We start from the raw sequence: 22,881 nt of genomic DNA, 5'->3' as shown, positions 1-22,881 counted from the left end.
TCCAGTTCAAGCGATTCTTGTGCCTCAACCTCCCAAGTAGCTGGGATTACAGGCATGGGCCACCACGCCTGGCTAATTTTTGCATTTTTTAGTAGAGACAAGGTTTTGCCATGTTAACCAGGCTGGTCTCGAACACCTGACCTCAAGTGATCTGCCCGTCTCGGCTCCCCAAAGGGCTGGGATTACAGGCGTGAGCCACCGTGCCCTACCTCTTTTTCTTTTTTTTTTTTTTTTTTAGTATTTATTGATCATTCTTGGGTGTTTCTCAGAGAGGGGGATTTGGCAGGGTCATAGGACAATAGTGGAGGGGGAAGGTCAGCAGATAAACATGTGAACAAGGGTCTCTGGTTTTCCTAGGCAGAGGACCCTGCGGCCTTCCGCAGTGTTTGTGTCCCTGGGTACTTGAGATTAGGGAGTGGTGATGACTCTTAAGGAGTATGCTGCCTTCAAGCATCTATTTAACAAAGCACATCTTGCACCGCCCTTAATCCATTTAACCCTTAGTGGACACAGCACATGTTTCAGAGAGCACGGGGTTGGGGGTAAGGTCATAGATTAACAGCATCCCAAGGCAGAAGAATTTTTCTTAGTACAAAACAAAATGGAGTCTCCTATGTCTACTTCTTTCTACACAGACACAGTAACAATCTGATCTTTCTTTTCCCCACATTTCCCCCTTTTCTATTAGACAAAACCGCCATCGTCATCATGGCCCGTTCTCAATGAGCTGTTGGGTACACCTCCCAGACGGGGTGGCGGCCGGGCAGAGGGGTCCCTCACTTCCCAGACAGGGTGGCCGGGCAGAGGTGCCCCCGACCTCCCAGACGGGGCGGCGGCCGGGCGGGGGCTGTCCCCCACCTCCCTCCCGGACGGGGCGGCTGGCCGGGCGTGGGCTGCCCCCCACCTCCCTCCCAGACGGGGTGGCTGGCCGGGCGGGGGCTGCCCCCCACCTCCCTCCCGGACGGGGCGGCTGGCTGGGCGCTCTTTTTAAAATAGGATTACTTTTTAAATATTTAACTTTTTAACCCACCTGGAAGTAAAATCTGTCTCAATTATATTGTTGTGGGTTTTTTTTTTTTGTCTTTTGTCATTTTCTAACACTATTATTAAATCTACCTTTTTCTGCTGTCACATGAGGCTTCCTCATACCCTAAGTTATTAAATACTATATTGAGTCTGTTAGGACCTTTGTCTCGTGTTATTCTGTTTGTAAATTCTTATGCCAACACCATACCATCTTAAATATTGTCACTTTGAAATACTTTTTAATAATTTTAGCTCAAGACACTTCTGCGCTCATTACTCTTTATTTTTCAAATGCTATCAATTCTCATTTTCTGTCATTCTTTGAGAAGAACTTTCTTAGTTAGGTTCTTCAAAACAAACAAACAAAAAATCCCACTGGGATCCATTTGTCCTGGAACTGCATTCTGTCTCTGAGTTACATTTTTGTATTTGCTCTTCCCAAGCAGCAGCTCACCATTGCTTTAATGCAGACCTTCTTGGAAAAGTGATTGATTTACTCATACAGGTCCTATGGAGCTCTTATTAATGTATTAGGTATTTTATGCCCTGTTGCTCTTATGAATGGGCTTTTTATTTCTTTTATTTTTTTTGGCGGGGTATTGCTGATATGTAAGGAAGCTACTGAGTTGTGCATTTTTGTTTTATATCTGGTCATTTGACTCAAGTTATTCTGACAGCTTGTCAGTAGATTCTCTTATGTTTTCTAGATAGATAACTGTATCAGTTACCTTCATGATTACTTTGTCTCCCCTTCTGTTCCATATTTCATAATACCAGGAAGTAGGCATTCATATCAAGCTTCTAATCTTAATGGTATTGCCTATGTTATTTCACCTTAAGAGATTATGTCAGCTGGTGGCTTCTTATCTATAAATTAATTGCATTAAGAAATTATCTATTACTAGTTTTAAAAGGATTTCATTTAAATGATTCTATTTGGAGAAAAAAACAAAATGGATATGGAGTTTGTTAGATGCCTTTTAGCCTTTTCCTTTAACCTATGTTCTGTGGAATGCAGTTGTGGGAGATCATTCGTACGTGTTCAAAGAAAATAAAAGGGTTCCATAGTCAAGTAACTTTGGGATATGCTGTGTTCCATAACCTCCTCATGACAATTTACAGTACTCCCAGATCAAAGAGTTTACAACCTAAAGTCCGTTGTCATACTCCTAAATTACAAGTTACAACATCAAAAATACTCAATAAATATTCATTGCATGACTGAAAGACTGGAAGAACAAATAGGACTGTAAGAAACTGATTTGATTCTAGTGAACTTCCCCTCCCTTTCTTTCACCCTTCTCCCAAAACAGCATGGAAGGTGGAGTGGAGCATTACAGGTAATGGCAGTGGGTAGACAGCAGTGTGCTTTCAAGCACATCTCAGCCCTGAGGAGTATAAATCCCATCCATAGCTGGAAAAATAGCCTGAGATGCGAAGTTTTACCCAGCAAATTCCAGTTTATTGGTTCAATGACCTAATGTCCATTCCCTTAGTAGGCACAGCAGTTTCAAAGGTGACATCATCTGAACAAACAGTCCTGGTGATAACATGTCAATGATTTAACTAAAGGAAAAATGAAAATAAAACTTAGTTTTCACATTTAAAATGTAAGTGAGGCTGGCGCGGTGGCTCACACCTCTAATCCCAGCATTTGGAAGGCTGAGGCGGGCAGATCACCTGAGGTCAGGAGTTTGAGACCAGCCTGGACAACATGGTAAAACCCCGTCTCTACTAAAAATACAAAAATTAGCCCAGTGTGTGGCGAACGCCTGTAATCCCAGCTACTTGGGAGGCTGAGGCAGGAGAATCACTTGAACCCAGGAGGCAGAGGTTGCAGTGAGCTGAGATCATGCCACTGCACTCCAGCCTGGGTGACAAAGCAAGACTCCGTCTCAAAAAAAAAAAAAAATGTAAGTGAAGATCAGCCTAACTTTGTTTTTCAGTAATTCAAAGGAGACTTTTTTAAGTAGATGAGATGTTTGTTCAGGGATGTTTATCTCAGCGTTATTTATAACAGCAAAAAATGGAAAGCTATTTAAATGCCTAACAGGAAATGACAAACTAAATTGATACATATTCAACTTAGAATAGTATGCAGCCATTAAAAATCATGTTTTCAAAGAATTTTTAATGGTATGAGGAAAAACTAATGGTGAAAAATCAAGATGCAAAATTGTTTAACTTTAATCTCAATTTTATAGAGGAAAATTACATTTACTGAAAAATGATGGGATGGAAATACATCAAAATGTTAAAAGTAGTCATTACCCGGTATTAATGTGGTCTCCTGTAAGCTATTTAACTTGGCATAAGCAGTTTTCTCCTCTATAAGCTAGGAATAAAAATACCTGCTCCCATGGCAGTGAGGATGAAATAAGCTGAATGTGTGAAATGCATTATAAACTGTACAGTACGGTTTCAGAGTAACCTGTCATTTGTTAGTATCTAGAAGCAGTGATAGTGCAGGTCATACTGTTTTGCTAGGAAATATTTATATATCTTGGCCTATCTTGTAAGACTTTGGAAGTAATAAATGCTTGATTCTCCCACTTATTTTTCCTGGTGTGAAACACAAGGATAGATTAAACAATAGAAACTGCTCTTTTTTTTTTTTTTTGAGATGGAGTCTCATCCAGTCTGGAATGCAGTGGTGCAATTTTGGCTCACTGCAACCTCCACCTCCCAGGTTCAAGCGATTCTCCTGCCTCATCCTCCTGAGTAGCTGGGATTACAGGTGCGCACCACCACGCCCGGCTAATTTTTGTGCTTTTAGTAGAGACGGGGTTTCACCGTGTTGGCTACAGGGTGGCCTTGAACTCCTGACCTCACATGATCCATCCACCTCGGCCTCTCAAAGTGCTGGGATTACAGGTGTGAGCCACCGTGCCCGGCCAGAAACTGCTCTTAAAACATCTTTCCAGGCTCAAATCAAATCAGAGTAGAAGTAGTAACTCTTCCTTTTCATCCCTCTCCTAGTGAAATAGTGGATCAAGTAAGTATTCTCAAGAAAAATATATTACATGAAACTTTCCAAAACTTATTTTAAAAATGTTTCAGGCAATAGCAATGAATTGAACCCCCAAACTCCATGCACAGATGCCAAGGTATGCACAAACATATTTTAAGATCTCGTTTATCATCACACAAACCTTTCCTTTTTTTTTTGAGACAAAGTCTTGCTCTGTCACCCAGGCTGGAGTGCAGTGGCGCGATCTCGGCTCACTGCAAGCTCAGCCTCCCGGGTTCACGCCATTCTCCTGCCTCAGCCTCCCGAGTAGCTGGGACTACAGGCGCCCGCCACCATGCCTGGCTAATTTTATTTTTGTATTTTTAGTAGAGACGGGGTTTCACCGTGTTAGCCAGGATGGTCTCGATCTCCTGACCTCGTGATCTGCCCGTCTCAGCCTCCCAAAGTGCTGGGATTACAGGCGTGAGCCACCACGCCCAGCCCACACAAACCATTTCTTTAGATTTGGCTTGAGAATTTAAAAATAATGCTCATACAACACTCAAAATATATGTGCCGTATTATTTTTAAAATCTTACATTTGTGTATTTGTTATGATTCACAGGACATGTTCCTGTAAACATTCCCAGTGGAACCCGTCGGCCTCTCAGGCTCTGATTTAGGGTGGGTGGTGTCCTCATAAGACTAGTAAGAACTCCTTCATCTTAATAAACCACTTAACCTATTTGAGCCTTAGTTTCCTCATCTGTAAAATAGGGATAGAAATAGTACCTGCCCGTAAGGTAGTTAGGATGAAATAAGACTATTCATGTAAAGACTTTAGCACATAACGAGTCCTCAAACATTAGGTATATTTATTTAAAGTGTAACGCTTTGCCCACTACTCCAGCATTTGTTTGAATAATGTGCCACTTAGATTTGTTTGGTTTTTATTCATTCTTAAGCTCATCGTTGAGAAGATGGTGCTTGGACATATTGAGAGTATCTCTGTTTTCAATATCTTGAGAGTTTTTTTTCTTCCCCTTGTCATAAATGACATTCACTTCTATGAAGTGAAAAAAAAAATTCTAGCCTAAGCAATGAAAAAAAGAAGACACCATCCATATATACTCTTGCATCAAAGTAGCTCTGTGAGCTTGGGCTGAATGCTGGCAGCCGGGGTGCCCCAGAGCCACTTGGATGAGTCTGAACTGGGGACCTCATCGGACCAGGACAAGGGGATGTCAGGTCTCCCATCCACCCCACCATCCCTTCCGCCCAGCTGCTTGGAATCCAAATGTCCATACCTTTTTATGTGGCTGGCTTGGCTCGAGAACCTTGGAGCAATCATTGCTGGAATTGGCAGGCCTCTCCGAGAACACAGGAAAGGGGGAGCAAAGTGGAGCCAAGGACAAAAATCAAGTCTCCAAAGCACAGGATGCCTGTGGAGGGGCTAATCAGCTCTGAATCACGGTGGTCTTCCTGTGTCCTCTTGTTCCTTTGAATTGTTGTTATTGCAGATAATACTAGAGTCCCTGAAACTTGTAGCTTTGGGAAAGCCTCTGAGGCACTCCCACCGTGAGAAATGTCTAACACAGTTGATCAGGCTGTCTATCCCGTGTGGCTGTGTGATTGACCCATTTATGCACATTGCGCCTCAGCATCAGCTCAGACTCTTCCCTTCCAGCTTGCTGTGTGTGGATCCATCACTTCATTCTCCCTTTTTCCATGTCAGATACTTGGTGTCTTGGTTGTTCCGAGTTCCCTCACTGCACTGACATGTACCTGTCTACCCAGCAGTGTAACATAAATGAATCTGAGTTTCTGCAGTCCCCCAGTGAAAAATCTTCTTCAGGGCAATCAGCTTAGAGTGTCATATGTAAAGTCAGGGATCTGCCAGGTCCTGCTTAGAGCACTAGGGAGCTGGGGGCAGTGTAGGACCCCAGGGTGATGGTGCTGTGCCTGGTGTAAGAGCAGAAGTCTGGGGCCAGGAGAAAGGGGCTGCAGGTTCTGGATCCTGTGTGGCCACCCTGTGAGTTTGACCAGCAACAAGCCATGTTCCTGCACTAACCCTGAGTCTTGTCGCTTGTAAAGATAAGAGGCTGAATCAAATCATTCCTACCAGACTCCAGGTTTCTAAAGTACTGAGTATATAGACCATGCCCTGCAGGAAATGACAGCCCAAGAGAGGAGAGGAAACAGGCCCTCAAATAACACCAGCACGAGCTGTTAGAGGTCAACTCCGCAAGATCCCCATTTGAGTTTATTTTTTCTTTATTTATTTAGAGACAGGGTCTCACTCTGTCACCTAGGCTGGAGTGCAGTGACATGGTCACAGCTCACTGCAGCTTTAACCTCCCTGGGCTCAAGCGACCCTCCCACCCCAGCCTCTTAAGCAGCTGGGACTACAGGTGCATGCCACCACACCTGGCTAATTTTTATATGTTTTGTAGAGATGGGGTTTCTCCATGTTGCCCAGGCTAGTCTCGAACTCCTAGGCCAAGCGATCCTCCCACTGCGGTCTCCCAAAATGCTGGGATTACAGGCACGAGCCACCGCTCCCAGCAAGACCCCCATTTTAAAGGCTTCTAACACATAGTGTCAAATTGCTTTTTAGTGAAGTTAGACCAACTTATTCCCCCACCAACATATATAAGGGTGTTTATCTCACAGGACCCTTGCCAGCATTGATGATTCCGAGTTTTCAAAAATTTGTTAATATGCTCTGTCTTTACTGGTATTTCTTTGATAGTGAAATTGAACATTGAATGTTAACTTTGTATTATCTGTGAGAGAAAGTATCACCAAACAAATTGATAATGCAAGCAAGCTTTATAATACAGTAATTCTTCCTAATTCTAGTTCTTCCTCTGTGTCTGAGATCCAGAGATTGATTTACCAAGGTCACAGTCAAAGGGGGACACCTTTGACTTCAAATTATTTCACATTTGAAGCACACTTTAAAAATAATTTATTGTTAAAGTTCTGTCTGGTAGGGTCGCTACTTAGAAAACTCTGGCTTCGATTACAATATAAACTTGAAAGTAGGAAACATCTGCTCTTCTTTAAACAATTTTTTCATTTATATTTTTCCTTGAAACCCCTGTTATTTCAAAAGTAGTGGGATTTGCTGTACTTGTACAGAAATGAAACATCAGAAAGTAATTCAGGCACTCCTCAACAGTGATGTCTGATTTCAACACCTGTGCTGTGTGAGTGATTGTCCAGCTGGGGACTCACTGCTTAACTACGATATCCGTATGCTCACCTCCCTGGTCCGGAATCTGGAGGGCCTCCTCCTGGCCAGGCTTGGTGAAGGTGCCGAGAAGGGGCCGTGTTGCCGCGAGCCACCCAAGGTGGAGCTCCACACCAAGCTCTTCCCCAAAAAGCACACGCTGCAGTTCTCGTCTGGTTCATCCCTTTAATCAGTGTGTGTGACCTTTTGTAGGCCATCTTGGCCAGCCCACCATTGTTGTTAGCACTGATTCTGGAGCAAAGTGCCTGTCAAGCTTCAAACCCACTCCTGCACCTCACATTTTCGTGAATTGCAAACTGTGTGTGCTGCAGGGAGCTGGGCGACACTGGCTGCTGTTCTCCCAAGCCCCTCCCTCCCCAGCAGTCTCCCCTCCCTCGGTCTCTCCTACCAGCCTCCAGACATAGCCCCATCCAGGCCACAGGGCGTAAAAATCAAACTGGACGTGAGTGGAGGCAAGAGTGTGATCTGGCTTTGAATTCCAGCCTCGCTGCTGAATGACTTCACCCTTGAGATCCCAGAGGGGCTGTAAAACCTAAATTCCACATTCCCATGGGTATATGGAGTCCACACACTCTGCATCCACTCCACAGAGGCTGGAGTTTCACAGAGTGGGCATCCCTCACAGTAACTTTTACCAGCATTTCTCAGATTTGTGTGGAATGTGTAAGAATTGATCAACACGAACATTTCTAGGCTATTAGGGACACAAAGGTTTTGATGGAGAAACTTTTGAAGATATTTTAAAAATTAAATCTGAACACATTTTGAAACGGTAGCACCTCCTGAGCCCAGCTTTACTCCAGGGAGAGTAGGGAGAGCTGGCCCTTGTTGTCAGGGTAGCCAGAGGACCGTGCAGGGGGACGTTGTGGAGAGCTCTTCCCCTCAGCTGAGAGGAAATGGGGGTCCTCGTCCCTCATGCCAAGTGCCACACCCTGGGATGAGGCCCTGAACGTTGCTTTGCTCTTCACCCCTGAGCAAACCACTAACTTAAGGCCATTTCTGAAGACAGTGCAAGTTCTGGAGTCTGAATGCTTGCATTCCATTTCCACTCGAATGTCCACTGTGTGACCTTGGGCAAGCCGCTTGGCCTCTCTGATGCCCCAGTTTTCCCACCTGTAAATAAAACGAGGGTAATGTCATCATCCACCTCAGAGCATGAAGTGAAACAATATAGAAGGCTCAGTGCCGTACCAGGAATATAGCGAGCACTCAGTAAATGCCGTGTGCTATTAGCAGATTTTTTCTCTAAATTTAGAGATAAAAGGTATCATCAGATAGATTTACTGTAAATTTAGGAGACATATTTTAATGGTGTATCTATTCTGATGTGCCACAACTTCACAGAAACGTAGAAACTTTGGATGAAGTGAAAACTAGCAATGACATCAATTAAAGGTTTAGAATATAGCCCGTTAAGGTTGCTAAACAATTTCAGTTTTAGGCCAGGTGCGGTGGCTCATGCCTGTAATCCCAGTACTTTGGGAGGCCAAGGCGAGGGGATAGCTTGAGCCCAGGCATTCAAAACCAGCCTGGGCAACATGGTGAAACCCTGTTTCTACAAAAAATTAGCTAGGCATGGTGGCATGTGTCTGTAGTCCCAGCTACTTGGGAGGCTGAGGCAGGAGGATTGTTGGAGCCCAGGAGGTCGAGGCAGCAGTGAGCTGAGATTGCACCACTGCACTCCAGCCAGCCTGGGCAACAGAGCAAGACCCAGTCTCAAAAAAAAATTTTTTTTTCAGTTTTATTTACATAGAAAACATACGTCTAAATGGTGGCTTAATTTCTCATTCTTTTAAAGATGGAAAAATTGTATTTAGCATTTGATAGAATTCAGCACTTTCTCTCTTTCCCTGGAAATAGTCACAGATTGTGGGCTTACATTAGAATCAGTCAAAACTTTTTAGAAACAAAGAAATAGTTTAGGACCAAATGGATTGTTAGTTGCAGGAATGGGGAGCTGCAGAAGGCTGTGCAGGTTTTTTCCCTTGAGCCCCTTCAAGGCTTATAAGGCGAAGATCATCCTCCTGGCATGGTTGGGACATGAGTCTGCCCTCATCAGCTCAGACACCTTGCAGGGCCCATAAACAAGTAATTGTAGTACACATGCTGAGCACCACGCTGGCAGCAGGCACAGGGTGCCCAGGGACCACAAAAGAGGTGTCCCCACATGCAGGTCAGGGAGGCTCCCCTAAGGGAGCTGAGCCTGAACAGAGCTTCCAGGATGCCCAGGAGCCAGCACGGTACACTTCCCTTGGGGTAGCATCTGTTGCATCAACAGAAATGCAGAGGAGGATTGCGTGCTTTTCTTGGGGGTTATGTTTCTACGTTTTTAAATGATTATGTAAAAAAATTGGTAATCCCAGGCAGCTTTCTGGCCTCTTACTTTGTGATAAGATGCTAAGCTTTCTCTTCTTCTTCCCTCTCCCAGATACCTACTGGAGCAGGATTTCCCAGGCATGAGGATTGGTCCGGAGCCCACCACAGACTCCTTCATCGCCGTGATGTACGGAGAGACTGAGGGCAGCACCCCAGGGAATGCTTTAGTCGTGGACCCCAAAAAGCCGTTTAGAAAGCTCAGTCGCTTTGGAAACGCTTTCCTGAATCGGTAAGGACCAGCAAGCTGCCGTCTTCGGTCAGGCTGTTTAAACCTTTTCTTTGAATTACTGCCAGTTACATATAAAGGTTCAAAAACAGAAGAACAAAGAATCTCTGCTCTAGAAGTCATACAAAATATGTTTATCATATTAAGATATTTGAAAGACTATCATAGGAAATAATCATTTATGCCTATTCTGGGTAACTTGAGAGGGCAGAGCTAAGGCCCAGGATTGGACATTAGAAGGCTGCACAGGGCCAGGTATGTGGCTCGTGCTTGTAATCCAGCACTTTGGGAGGCTGAGGCAAAAGGATTGTTCGAAGCCAGGAGTTTGAGACCAGCTTGGACAACGAAGTGAGACCCTGTCTCTGCAAAAAATTTTAAAAGTTAAAAAATAAAAATGCTTACAGTATAAGGAACAAATTTCTAATAATTTGAGCTGCACAGAAATGGATTAGGTTGCCTTATGAGGCAGTGAGCTCCTCGTCACTGGCAATGTTAAGCACTGGTTAGACAGACACCTCTCAGGCATGGTGCGCTGGGCTTCTGCAGTCAGAGAGCTTAGCCCAGAGGACCCCTAACCTTCACCGGACACTCGGGTTTTACCCGCTGACTCCAGAACAGGACCCCTCACCTCCCTGGCTGTCCCTTTTGCTTCTCACTCCCAGCTTTGAGCTGTTTCCTTATTCATCAGAGCAGGGCCAGGGAAACAGAGTGAAAAACATGAAAAGCTGATGTTCTTACGTGGTCGTTTTTTTGTTTTTTTTTTTTTTTTTTTTTTTTTGCTGGGGGAAGATAGAGTCTCATTCTGTTTCCCAGGCTGGAGTGCAGTGGCATGATCTCCGCTCACTGCAACCTCCGCCTCCCAGGTTCAAGCAATTCTCCTGCCTCAGCCTCCCAAGTAGCTGGGATTACAGGCACCCACCACCACACCCAGCTAATTTTCGTATTTTTAGTACAGACAGGGTTTCACCATGTTGGCCAAGCTGGTCTCAAACTCCTGACCTCAGGTGATCCACCCGCCTCGGCTTCCCAAAGTGCTGGGATTACAGATGTGAGCCACCACACCCAGCCTACATGGTCATTATTTTATAGATGTAAAGTTGTGGGATCACTGAGGTTCTGCCTCACTTGGAGATGTGTTTTATTTGTACTCCTCCCATAACCTTTCATTAGAGTTCCCAATGGAACTGAGAGCTGCTGGGGTGGGGAAGACAGGCCAGCTGGTACCCCTGGCTACAACTCTGCCCTTTCCCACTGGATCTGCCTTCCTTCCTCCCTCCTGCACCTCCTATTTGCTACCCCTTGCCTTTGTGTAATGCTTTTCTCTGGTTTCCTATCATCCCTCTCCCACCCCTCTATTTCCCTCTTTCCTGGGTCTAGCTTTCGTGTGGCTGATTTGGGGGAGTGGGTTGTAGGAGGCACAGAGCTAGGGAGGGTCATCCGAGCCTCTTTAGGGAGAGGAAGTAGCATTAGAGCTGACAGTCCACATCTCCTTTCTAGAAGTTTTTAAAAATAGGAACGGATCCTCCCAGCTGGCTGCTGTCCTCCCAAAGGCCGAAGCGCCTCATCGCGCAGCTCCAGGGGCACCATTCACGTGGCCTGTGGAATGAATGATGTGCTGGATGCTGTGCACTGGCTCGGCTGAGGGCCACCCAGTCCCCTCCGCAGGTGCCTTCTGTGGAAGATGGAACTCTCCGGGGAGCTGAACTCTCCATTAGGGGCTTTTTGATGATCCTATTGCAAATCAAAGAAAGCAACCAGGGAACTTGGCAGTGGGATGAACAGAAACCTGCAGGTGATGTGGAAGGAGTCCCAGAGGAGTTCCATCTTATTACTGATGGTGATAGGAACACTGTCCAGGTGATTTTTTTCCAACCTGCAGGGCTGACTTTTCTAGGAGGAGTTTACTCTTCAACTCCAGAGCTGACTTGGTTGGCACCAGAGTGTCTCATTGTGGGAGAGGGAGTTAAGCCCTGGGCGGGAGAACCCCAGAGGGTCAACTCTCCAGATCTCTCAGGACAGAGTGGCCCAGGGTGGAGGGGAAGTAGACCAGAACAGGAGGCCCCAGAAAGTTCAAGGCACAGGATCTGTCTCTGTGGAAGGCTTCCCTGGGGTCCTCTGGTTTCATTGCCACTGCCCTTTGTCTGGGGCTCTTTTTGCCCAACAAAGGCTTAATGAAATAAGCTGCCAGTTTTTTCAAATTCCCACTTTGTGAAGTCTGAATTCACAAGGGAGAAACCAGGAAGAGTGGTTATTGGCTTGTTTTATTTTGGCAAATGATTTACTTTCCTAACAAAAAAAAAAAAAATGTTTTTTTCTTCTCAAATCCCAAGCACATGACAGATGAGTACAGAAAAGAAATTTTTAGGAATGATTTTGAATGGCAAAGCTCGTGTCTCAGAATTTAAAACTTGCTGAAAATAATCCATGCCTTATAATAAAAGCAAGTGTCAATTGAATCCAGAATAACATATAGAAAAATAATAGCAAATAATTATATGGCATTTGTGTGTCAGATTCTGTTCTAGACTTGTGTATTAGCTTTAAATCCTCACAGAACCCCTGTGACATGATGCTACTGTTATCCTCAATGGAGGGGGAAGAATCAAGGCATAAAGAGGTTACTTTAATTTCTGGGGGTCACTCCACCAGTGAGATCAGTGCTGGGATTGGAACCCAGGCCAGCTGACCAATAGTATGATGTTTGGACTGGGAATCACTGCCCAGTGCCCCCTATTTAACTCGTAAGGCTGTTCCTAATGTAGCCCTCCAGTAATGATGATGAAGATGACGGTGATTATGTCCCAAGTCATCACTTACATAATTTCATGTACATTATTCTTTTGGGGTTGATAACACAGACAATACTGTTGCCAATCTACAAATGAGAAGGCAGAAAGCCAAGACATGACTTGCTCAGGGAGAGGCCATCAGGGAGAGGCCATCAGGAAGAGGCAGAGAGGGGATTGGAATCCAGGGTTCCCCTTCTCCCCTGTCCGGCACCCTATGCCTCTGCTCAGCATCGGCCAAGAGGAGTTTCTGTCCTTCTAGCCAAGTGTGTGTCAGGCTCACATGTAAGGGACATGCCTCATGTAAACTCATAGCTACTTAAGAGTAAACAGCCTCATTAAGTAGTATCCACAGGACAGCGCCACTGCATCACACAGCAGTTATTTAAGAAAGAGTCAATTAGTTAGGGCGTTCAAATGTGTGTACATAATTATAGCTTCCGTCTGGGAACAGCACAGGGTTAGTACTAGAGGCAAACCTCTTTTCACGTAGCATACTTCTCTGGGAACTAGGTCAAAATGTAACACCTAGTAAAGAAAATTGCTTGTTTTCTGTGGAGAACTTTCTCCCCCAAGCAGCCACGCCAGAATCTCCCTGTGACAGATCGTTATTACCTGGCCTTCTCCTTAAGGAGTGCTGGCTTGGGCATCTGCCCCCAGGGGCATCTTTAAAAGAGTTAAGTACCAGGTGATACCTGGAGGGGGACAACACCCTCCACCATTAAGCAAACCAGCAAAGCCCGAGTCACAGCCTCCCAGGCTGGCTTCTAAGGAGCGACAAGGGGGTCTATGGTGCATTTCTGAGAAATGAAGATAAATTCCTAAAAAGGTTTATATTAGAGAAATTCCATACTTGAACAATAAAAGGAGTTTAGTGTAGAACACACAGAGGTCTATGGAAATGGCTTTAGTGGGACATTCTGAAACTCCAGCAGACTGCTGTGCTCACGACGAATTCCTCAGTGACCCATCTGGGAGCAGCTCTGAGGAGGTGCTTATTGACATTCCAGAGGTTGCTATCAGGAGACAGTTGCCCCTCACAGAGGAGGAGACAGCCAAGGGCACCCAGAGCATTGGATCCTCTGAGACGCCAGGGAAGTGCCAGCCATTGGGGTCTGACATTTCCCCTTGCAGTCTGCTTTTGAGTAAGATGTTATGTTATTCCTCAGTCTCCTTTTCTAAAAAATGGTAATGTGTATATTTTCAAATTCAGATAGCTATAGACATTTTTTGTCTAGGATCCAGTATTATTTTAAATTGTTATCTTCCACAGAAGAAATTCTTAATCTCATGTACTTCCTCATTGCCTCTGTTTCTTTCTAAAAAATAACTTGAATCACTGGCCCTGGGAATTGAAATTTTGAAACTTCCCTTTGAGCTGAAGGAATGTGAACAGCCCTTCCAGGGCTCGGTCATTTTAGCTGGGCCTGATGATGGTGATGATAAACAACCACTGTGTTATGCTTGAATGGTGATTCCCCCATCATGAAATACGCAGGTGTATTATTGACCTTCTACTCCATTTGTTACTTCTGTGTTTGTAATTAAGCGAGGCTTCACTCAGTTTAGCTTTTGAGTTTTGATTTTATTTTATTTATTTATTTTTTTTTTTGAGATGGAGTCTTGCTCTGTTGCCCAGGCTGGAGTGCAGCGGCGCAATCTCGGCTCACTGCAACCTCTGCCTCCCGGGTTGAAGTGATTCTCCTCCCTCAGCCTCCCGAGTAGCTGGGATTACACGTGCCCACCTCCATGCCCGGCTACTTTTTGTATTTTTAGTAGAGATGAGGTTTCACCATGTTGGCAAGGCTGGTCTTGAATTCCTGACCTCAGGTGATCCACCTGCCTTGGCCTCCCAAAGTGCTGGGATTACAGGCATAAGCCACCATGCCTGGCCAAATTTATGTATATGTATGTGTGTGTGTATGTGTGTGTGTATATATATATATATATAGTCTCACTCTGTTGCCCAGGCTGGAGTGCAGAGGCACAATCACAGCTCACTGCAGCCTCAACTTCTGCTCCAGCAATCCTCCCACCTCAGCTTCCAGATTGCCGGGATGACAGGCATGTGTCACCATGCCCAGCTAATTTTTGTATTTTTTGTAAAGACAGGGTTTTGCCATATTGGCCAGGCTGGTCTTGAACTCCTGGGCCCAAGCAGTCTACCCGCCTTGGCCTCCCAGAGTGCTGGGATTACAGGCATGAGACACTGTGCCTAGCCAAGTTTTGAATATTTCATAGTCACTGTGTACCACGGGGAATTTTTAAAAACTGACTTACTAAAGTTCACAGCATCAGTCCAAGCATGTGCGGCTTCCCCCAGCCAATTTAGCTGCAGAAATTAAGGAAAACAGGCTCTTGCCAAGAATCACTCTTGATTCACCAGCAAAATAATTTTTTTTTAATCTGAGAGAATAACTGGGTTGTCTTGTGCATGTGTAATGTGGTTCATTTATCTATAATAAACTTGCTGAAGCTTTCCCCATTATTCTTTAACCTCAAGATTCGTTGGCCAGCCATGGTGGCTCACACCTATAATCCCAGCACTTTGGGAGGCTGAGGCAGGCAGATCGCTTGAGCTCAGGAGTTTGAGACCAACCTGGGCAACATAGCGAGAGACCTTGTCTCTAAAAAAATAATAATAATAAAAAAGATTTGTGGTGGTTCCCTGGGTGGTAGTTCCCTGGTCACTAAACCATCGTGGTCTTTTTTTTTGGAGGCGGAGTCTTGCTCCGTCACCTATGCTGGAGTGCAGTGGCACAATCTTGGCTCACTGCAAACTCTGCCTCCCGGGTTCAAGCAATTCTCTGCCTCAGCCTCCCGAGTAGCTGCGATTACAGGTGCTCACCACCACACCCGGCTAATTTTTGTATTTTTAGTAGAGACAGAGTTTCACTGTGTTGGCCAGGCTGATTTGAACTCCTGACCTCGTGATCCACCTGCCTTGGCCTCCCAAAGTGCTGGGATTACAAGCGTGAGCCACCGCGCCTGGCCTAAACCATTGTTCTTGACTAGCAGCTGCCTGTACATTTCTGGTCCTGACATTCCAGAAATGCCTTTCTCCCTGGGGTCAGGCAGACCTTCCTGGCTGGGCCATTGCACTGGGCTTTCCCCTGTGGCAGTCAGGAGGGGATTTATAAAAGTACATATTTAGGTTGAACCATATGAAATTGGCAGTCTTAAATAATCTTTAACCTTTAAAAGTGGTGATTAGTTTCAATCTAATAGGGCAACCAGGGGCTTTGCTGTAATCTGGATGTGAAATTCAGTTCCTAGTTCCTCCTGGGCACTGGAAGATAAGATCAGCCATTTGTGGTAGGACCATATAATAAGAATTATTACAGTTCAGTTGTCAAAGTCTTTTTTGTGGGTTGTGTTCTATTTACTGTGCAAATTTAGGAAGTTGTATTATCTCTCTGGTTTTACCCTCATCAATAAAGTGGGCTGGGGTGAAAAGAAGTACTTTGAAACAATTCTATACTCTCTCCGCTGTAAGCTTAGGTTTATTTGAACCTAATGGCAAACCTGGAAGTCCGCAGGCCTGGTAGAATTGCTCAGAGAGGTTTAGAGACCTGTGCAAGGTCAAGGTCTCAGAATGAGTAAGGGAGACGTCTGGAGCCTAAATCTTCTACCTCCTGTTCCCCACCCTGACAGACACTCCACACCACTAGGTAGAGAGCAAACCACACAAGGAAGCCTCTTTAGGGGCAAGTTCCAGGGCTGTGGCACGTCACCCCTTTGTTTTAGGATGTTGCCCTGCACGTGATATTGCCACACAGCAGTGGTTCCAGTGTGTGCCGTGGTGATAGTAGCCTAAGAGTGAAGAACCTGGCTCTGCAGTCAGCACTGCCAAGTTCATATCCCAGCTCCATCACTTCTCAGCATGTTATGGCATGTGTCTCCTCTGTGCCCAGTCTCCTCCTCTAAATGCAGAGGCTCACAGCCCTACCTGTAAGGCTGCAGTAAGGCTGGAGTTAATGTGCATGGAAAGTACTTCGAACTGTGCCTGACACCCAGTAAGAGGTGAGGAAATGTTTGTGCTATTTTATTATTATTATAACTACTACAGATATTACTGTTTTGTTGAGAAATCAAAATCAGTATTAAGGTACTGTCTGGTTCTTCTAAAAGTCTAGTTTTTAAAATGCTGATCATTTAATTGGAATTTTAGTGTTTGGGGGAAATTTTAAGTAATCTCCTTGCCCCCTCCTTCTGTAGATATGTATGTATGTATGTATGTATTTATCTGAGACAGGGTCTCACTCTGTTGCACAGGCTGTAGTGCACTGGCACCATCAAAGCTCACTGCAGCTCCGACCTCCTGGGCTCAAGCCATCCTCCCACCTCAGCCTCCTGAGTAGCTGGGACTACAAGCGCATGCCACCATGCCCGGCTAATTTTATTTTTTGTAGAGACGAAGTCTCATTATGGTGCCCAGGCTGGTCTTGAACTCCTGGATTCAAGAGATCGTCCCCACTCAGCCTCCAAAGTGCTGGGATTACAGGCGAGAGTCATGGTGCCTGGCTTTGCTCTCTCCTTTTACTGTGTGGCAGGACTCCTAGCAGCTTGCCTGAGACCTCATAGCCTGGACCATTACTTTATCCCCCATCTCTGCTACCCCTGGCCCTTCCTTAGACATGGAGAGGATATGGAGTTGAGGGGGCAGCCTAGGATCTTCAGCTGCTCCGTCTTCTTCTCTTACTTCAGAAGACAACATTTATCAGGTCATCCTCGGGTGAGGGCCATGTGAGGCTCCTGGGTTGAACCAGCATGTGTCTGCATATTTTACGTGAAATGTAGAGGAAAAGGCACAGATCCTCCTTGTGTTAATCTCCCCAGGAAGGAGTAGGAAATCCATCTTGGGACAGCAAATCTGTGCTTGGAAGCATTTCAATAAGCTGGGCCAGCCAGGGCCCCCTTACTGGGTGTCAGGCACCGTTCTAAGCACTTTCCGTGCACATTAACTCCAGGCTCACCGCAACCTTACAGGTAGGGCTGTGAGCCTCTGCTTATAAAAGAGGAGACTGGGCGCAGAGGAGTCACACGACATACCTTGCCCAGTCCCATGGCTGTGAGTTGATGGGGTCGGGACATGAACTTGGCAGTGCTGACTGCAGAGCCCAGGTTCTTCACTACTGGGCTACGACTACCACTGCACTGCTGTTATACACACAGCAAGTACGTTTGCCGTGCGCCTCCCTTTCTCAGAGCAGAAGCGTGAGGCATGATTGCTAGAACACCATTAGGATTTTTTCTGATCCCAGCATAACTTCGTACGAATGCATTCGTATGCAGTTGTCACCTCGCAGCATGAGCGTGGCACCACAGGGTCTCAATGCTCCTTTCTGTTCTCTTGCCTGCCCCTCACCCCTGGACACTGTCTTTCAGGGAGCAGAGTCCAGCTGTGCACACAAAACCCCAGCTGCCCACTCTTGAGGTGCCCCAGCCAAAGCTCTCCCTCCGCCTCCGCCTGCTCCTCCTCATCCTCTCTTTTTCAGCCATCCTGGGCTCCTCGCTTTGCCCACTTGTATGCCATGTGGTGACGTCAGCACATCTCATGGTGGCTTCCTCTGTGGCTCCCATGCCTGGCCTCTGCTGTCATGTCAGGAGGCCTGGGAGCTGTGGAAAGGCTGTCACTTTACACACAGGGAGTGAACAGTGTGCAAATTTTGAATCCCTCTGTTAGCCTCACCTGAGAATCTAGGGGGTGGCTGTTTTGGAAAAATGGATATTGAGTGTGAGCTTGTGGTTTGGGGAAAAGATCAGCCTCTCCACGGGAATGGTTTGCAGAAAATTGTTTCACGTAGGTGTGATGTGTTCAGCTCCGCCAGATGTCTCAGGCCATCTGATGGAAAGAATGGGACGGCACTGAGAGACAATCATTCCTGACAAGAAACGAGGTTCACCACAGATGTGCCCAGAGCCCTGTTCCTACCCCAATTCTAGAGAATTGAATAATGGCATGGTGGGGTTTTTTCTGTGAACTTACAAGGAATGCTTGGTGAGCCTCATGTGCTTTATTCCCACAAACCTCTCCCCGTGTTGAGTAGTAGGGTTTATTTAAAGGTTGGGGTACAGGAGGGGACTGTGCACAAGTGTCTGCAGACAGGTGGAAATGGGGGGCTTCTTTTCCACTAACTTGACCCTTTACTTTTAATGTTATGAGGTTTTTAACTTTGTGGGTTAAATTCCACCCCACTGACATCAGAAACAGTAGGTTGCAGTCTGCAACCAGCCGTGCATTAGCAGCATGGCCTCAGAATGTCATAACTGCTTTGTGCTTCAACTTTTCCACCTGCAAAAGGATCCTAATATCTTTTCCTATATCTTCCTGGGCCGATTTGAAAATGTAGGAAAGACTGTATGAAAAATCGTGTCCCAAGCCCCTTCAGAGAAAGTGATTTTGAAATGTCAGTAACGGCTGCTCATACCCAGGGCTGTGGTGTCCACATGTGCACTGTGGAGGCTGGCCAGGCCTCCCTGTCCTGCATTCCCAGCATTTTTACTTTGTGAGTAATCCCCACCACTTCCATCGCACGGAAGAATTGAGCTTTTAGCTTTCTGCCCACACAGACACAGATGTCAGCCATCCATAGTAAAGGAAAAGGAGAGGCATTCTACACTTTCTGCCTTCAACATGCACAGTGCCTCACAAAGGTCCATCCCAGACCCTGGTGCCCAGGGTGGAAGTAACAAAGCACTTCCTGCCATCACCTGTGGAGTTACTCGGTCTGAAAGCTAAAAGGACATCGCCAGACCCTGTCGGGAAGCCACCATTTTCATGTGAGGAACCCAAGACCCAGAGCAGGGAGGCCCTTACCCAGAGTCCCATAGCAGATTATCAGGAAACGCTGAGCAGAACTTGAACCCAGGTCTGCTGACCCACAGGCTAGATTTTTCCTCCCCACTCTGCTTCCGTGGGGTGGATGCAAGGGCAGTGACTACAGGGAAAGGGACCAGGATCAGGAGGAGGAGATGGTATCAGGCAAATGAGGAACAAGAGGGGCCTAAAGATGCTCAGCCAGGGCCTTCCCCAACCTGGTCCCCTCACCTACTCTCCAGCTCCCCTAGACTCCTAAGCACCTGGAGGATGTTGGGTGTCACACGTGCCTGCCCCTCCCTGGCCCTAAAGCCATAGGGGACACTGGGCTGGATGCTAAGTTCCTGGGGCATCAGATGGGGAAACAGGCTCCAGTCCCTCCAGCTTTCATGCTAGGGAATAGGCAGGGAGCTTGGGGCTCTCCAGCCCAGTGGGCCAGTGCATCCTGAAGAAGGCATGGGATTCCCAGGGGGAGAGGCCCAGGATGCTTGGGCAGGGGCCAGCATGGAGCCAGGAGAGGTGAGGCCCATGGCTTTGGAGGCAGGCTGACCTTGGTTTAAGGCACTGCTCTGAGTGACCCTGAGCACTACTTAACCTCTCTTATGTTAAGCATAATTCCTTCACCTCATGAGGTCAATATGAGGATCAAATGAGAGGATATTTGTAAGATACCTACATGTTCAATAAATGTTAGCTAAAACCAAAATGAACAGAAAGGCATCAGGTGGCAGATGGCAGCAGGTGCTTGTGCACCTCTCACACCTGTCCCATGGGCCAGCATCTGTTCTCTGTGGCAGGACGGAGGTGCTATCAATCTCCTCCAAGCTCCTACTTCACAAACGACTTCATTAGGCATCCTCAGTTTCTGTCAGTCTCCTTCAGGCCCCCACTTTACAGATGTCAGTAAGCCCAGAGAGGCCAAGAAGCCCCATGGTTGGAGCACTCTGCGATGCCCAGTTTCTGACCCCTCCTTTGATTCGTTTCTTCCAGATTCATGTGCTCACAGCTCCCCAATCAGGTCCTGAAGAGCATCAGCATCATCGACAGCCCCGGCATCCTTTCTGGGGAGAAGCAGCGCATCAGCCGAGGTCAGTGCCTGTCCCCGCCCCTCCCCACCAAGTGCTGGCTGAGGCCCTCTCTGCTGTGAGCAGAGGATTTCTGTCCCTATATTATTCTATCCATCCTCCAGGACAGCTGTTGGGCAGCTGAAGGGGCCCCAAGTGTCAACCAGGAGTTCATAGCATCAAAGACTCTGCCCCCTCCAGGGGCTTATATTCTGTGAGAAAGACATTTGTCAAGTTACACATGAGTAAATGAAGATGAGGAGTGGGGTAAACAATGGGAGGTATTGAGGTGTGAGGGGACCTGGCTTGGCCTCAGGGGTGTTGGGAGAGGCTCCTGGAGGAAGCAGCATTGGAACTAGGATCTGAAGGAGGAGTAGGAATTATCTAAGGGAAGCTGTGGGGTAGGGAGAGACTATGAAGCATTCAGAGGGGATCTGTGAAGGATAGAAAATGCTTGTGCCGAAGCACAAGCTTCTCCAGCCTTCACAAGACAAGGCTGAGGCAATAGCTGCTTCTAGGCCTGTGCTTTGTAGTCAAAACAGATGGGTCTGCTGGGTAGAGTGGCTCACGCCTGTAATCCCAGCACTTTAGGAGGCCGAGGCAGGTGGATCAGCTGAGGTCAGGAGTTCGAGAACAGCCTGGCCAACATGGTGAAACCCCATCTCTACTAAAAATACAAAAATTAGCTGGGCATGGTGGTGGGCACCTGTAGTCCCAGCTACTCGGGAGGCTGAGGCACGAGAGTTGAACCTGGGAGGCGGAGGTTGCAGAGAGCTGAGATCATGCCACGGCACTCCAGCCTGTGGGCGAAAGAGTGAAACTCTGTCTCAAAAAAAAAAAAAAAAAAAAAAAAAAAAAAACTGGTGGGCCTGCTGTCTCCCTCCGTCCCGGAGGAAGAGGGCATCAGGGGCAGACCAGAGGACAGAGTTGACTTACAGAGAGGAAATGCCTGATCGGGAGGGTCAGGATGGGTTCCTGCCATCACAGGTCCAGAGGCAGCTCAAGTCTTTCCCTTGCCCTGGCCCTTGAAACAAAGGCGGGTTGCTGGGAGGGAGGAGATGGAGCAGATGCATCGCTGCCGTCACTTCTGGCTGAGAACTCTTCACAACCCCTTGAACAGCAAGTCGGTAGCACCATGCTGAGAAGTCTGGGCATGCCAAGGTTAAGCAGAAGCCTGTGTGGGGTCACAGTCGCAGGTTATCACAAGGCAGTGAACACCCCACAGCTCACAAAGCAGAAGTGCAGTTACATAGGCCAGTGAGGGTCCCGTGACAGGGGTCAAGAAAGGGATTCCGAGGCCAATAAGCCCTCCTTTCTCTTGGCATTTTGGGAATGCCATCTCTGCTGCTCCGTGGCCCCGCAGAGAGCTTGGGGCTGTGCTGAGCCGAGGCCTCCCAGGGTGCCTGCTGTGCCTTCACTGTTTCAGTCAGAGACTTGCCAGCTATGGAATGCCATTAAGGCCACCTTTCCCGGGCCTCCAAGAACCTTGCAATTATGAAAAACAACAACAACAACAACAAAAAAAACAGGTTAATGCTATTCATAAATATCTTGTTGGCTTTATTTTCTATTATAAAAGTATAGATGTTTGTGGCAAAGGATTCAGTCAAGGAATAAGAATGTAAAAAAACTCACTGTCACATTTAACAATTATTAATGGTTTTCTCTCATTTCTTAGAGACTTTTTCCTGCGCATATGCAAACACATTTCTAATAGAAATGGGATTACCATGCACATTTTCTACAACTTGATTTTTCCTCATAACAGTCTATCTTGGATATCATTCCATGCTAGTATATTCAGATTATTTCATTCCTTTTAATAGCTACTTGGGTTCCATTAAAGTGACATAATATAGTTCATTTTGCTGATTTGTGGACATCATGATTGTTAATCAATTTTTATGCTTACGAATAGTGCTGTGGATGGTCGTTTTTTTATGTGTATCTTTACACCTCAGTGCCAATCAATTTTTTTTTTTTAAGAGTCAGTTGAGGACCATTAATTTAGCCCCAGAAAGGTTGCTCTGCAGATAGTATGGATAATAAAGCAGGCCCATGTTCCACAGATATTCTGAGCTGCCCATGTTTCACTGCTTCTCCATTTCTTACTGAATATGCTGGAGAAATATGTGGTCCTGCTAACTCTTTCTTTTTACCTCTAAATTTTAAGGCCTCCAGATTTTGGCTCCCACCATATGCATTTGTTTTCATTGGTAGGCCTTTAGCCAGTTCTGTTCACCTGAGTCTTGCAGCGTCTCTCCTTTGCTTAGTAATCGTGTCTTTCAAACTGTAGCTCCCTTACAATAGTGTTGACACGTGGATTAATGCTTCCAGAATGCTTTGAAGATCAGTTCTTTGTATCACTTTATAATAT

The 22,881-nt window shown here is 46.3% G+C and overlaps 1 protein-coding gene across 1 annotated transcript in view; it reads left to right on the top strand.

Annotated features, from left to right (window-relative positions):
- EHD4 (EH domain containing 4) overlaps nt 1-22,881 on the top strand; it is a 76,213-nt gene that overhangs the window by 10,723 nt on the left and 42,609 nt on the right. Inside the window, exons 2-3 of the mRNA XM_004056038.5 lie at nt 9,661-9,837; nt 20,431-20,528. Of these exons, the coding sequence (XP_004056086.2) occupies nt 9,661-9,837; nt 20,431-20,528 (275 nt within the window). The remainder of the gene's footprint in view (nt 1-9,660; nt 9,838-20,430; nt 20,529-22,881) is intronic.

The sequence above is a fragment of the Gorilla gorilla genome, chromosome 16 (assembly GCF_029281585.2).
Source record: "Gorilla gorilla gorilla isolate KB3781 chromosome 16, NHGRI_mGorGor1-v2.1_pri, whole genome shotgun sequence".
NCBI classification, from domain to species: Eukaryota; Metazoa; Chordata; class Mammalia; order Primates; family Hominidae; genus Gorilla; species Gorilla gorilla.
This window is presented reverse-complemented; position numbering and strand designations above follow the sequence as displayed.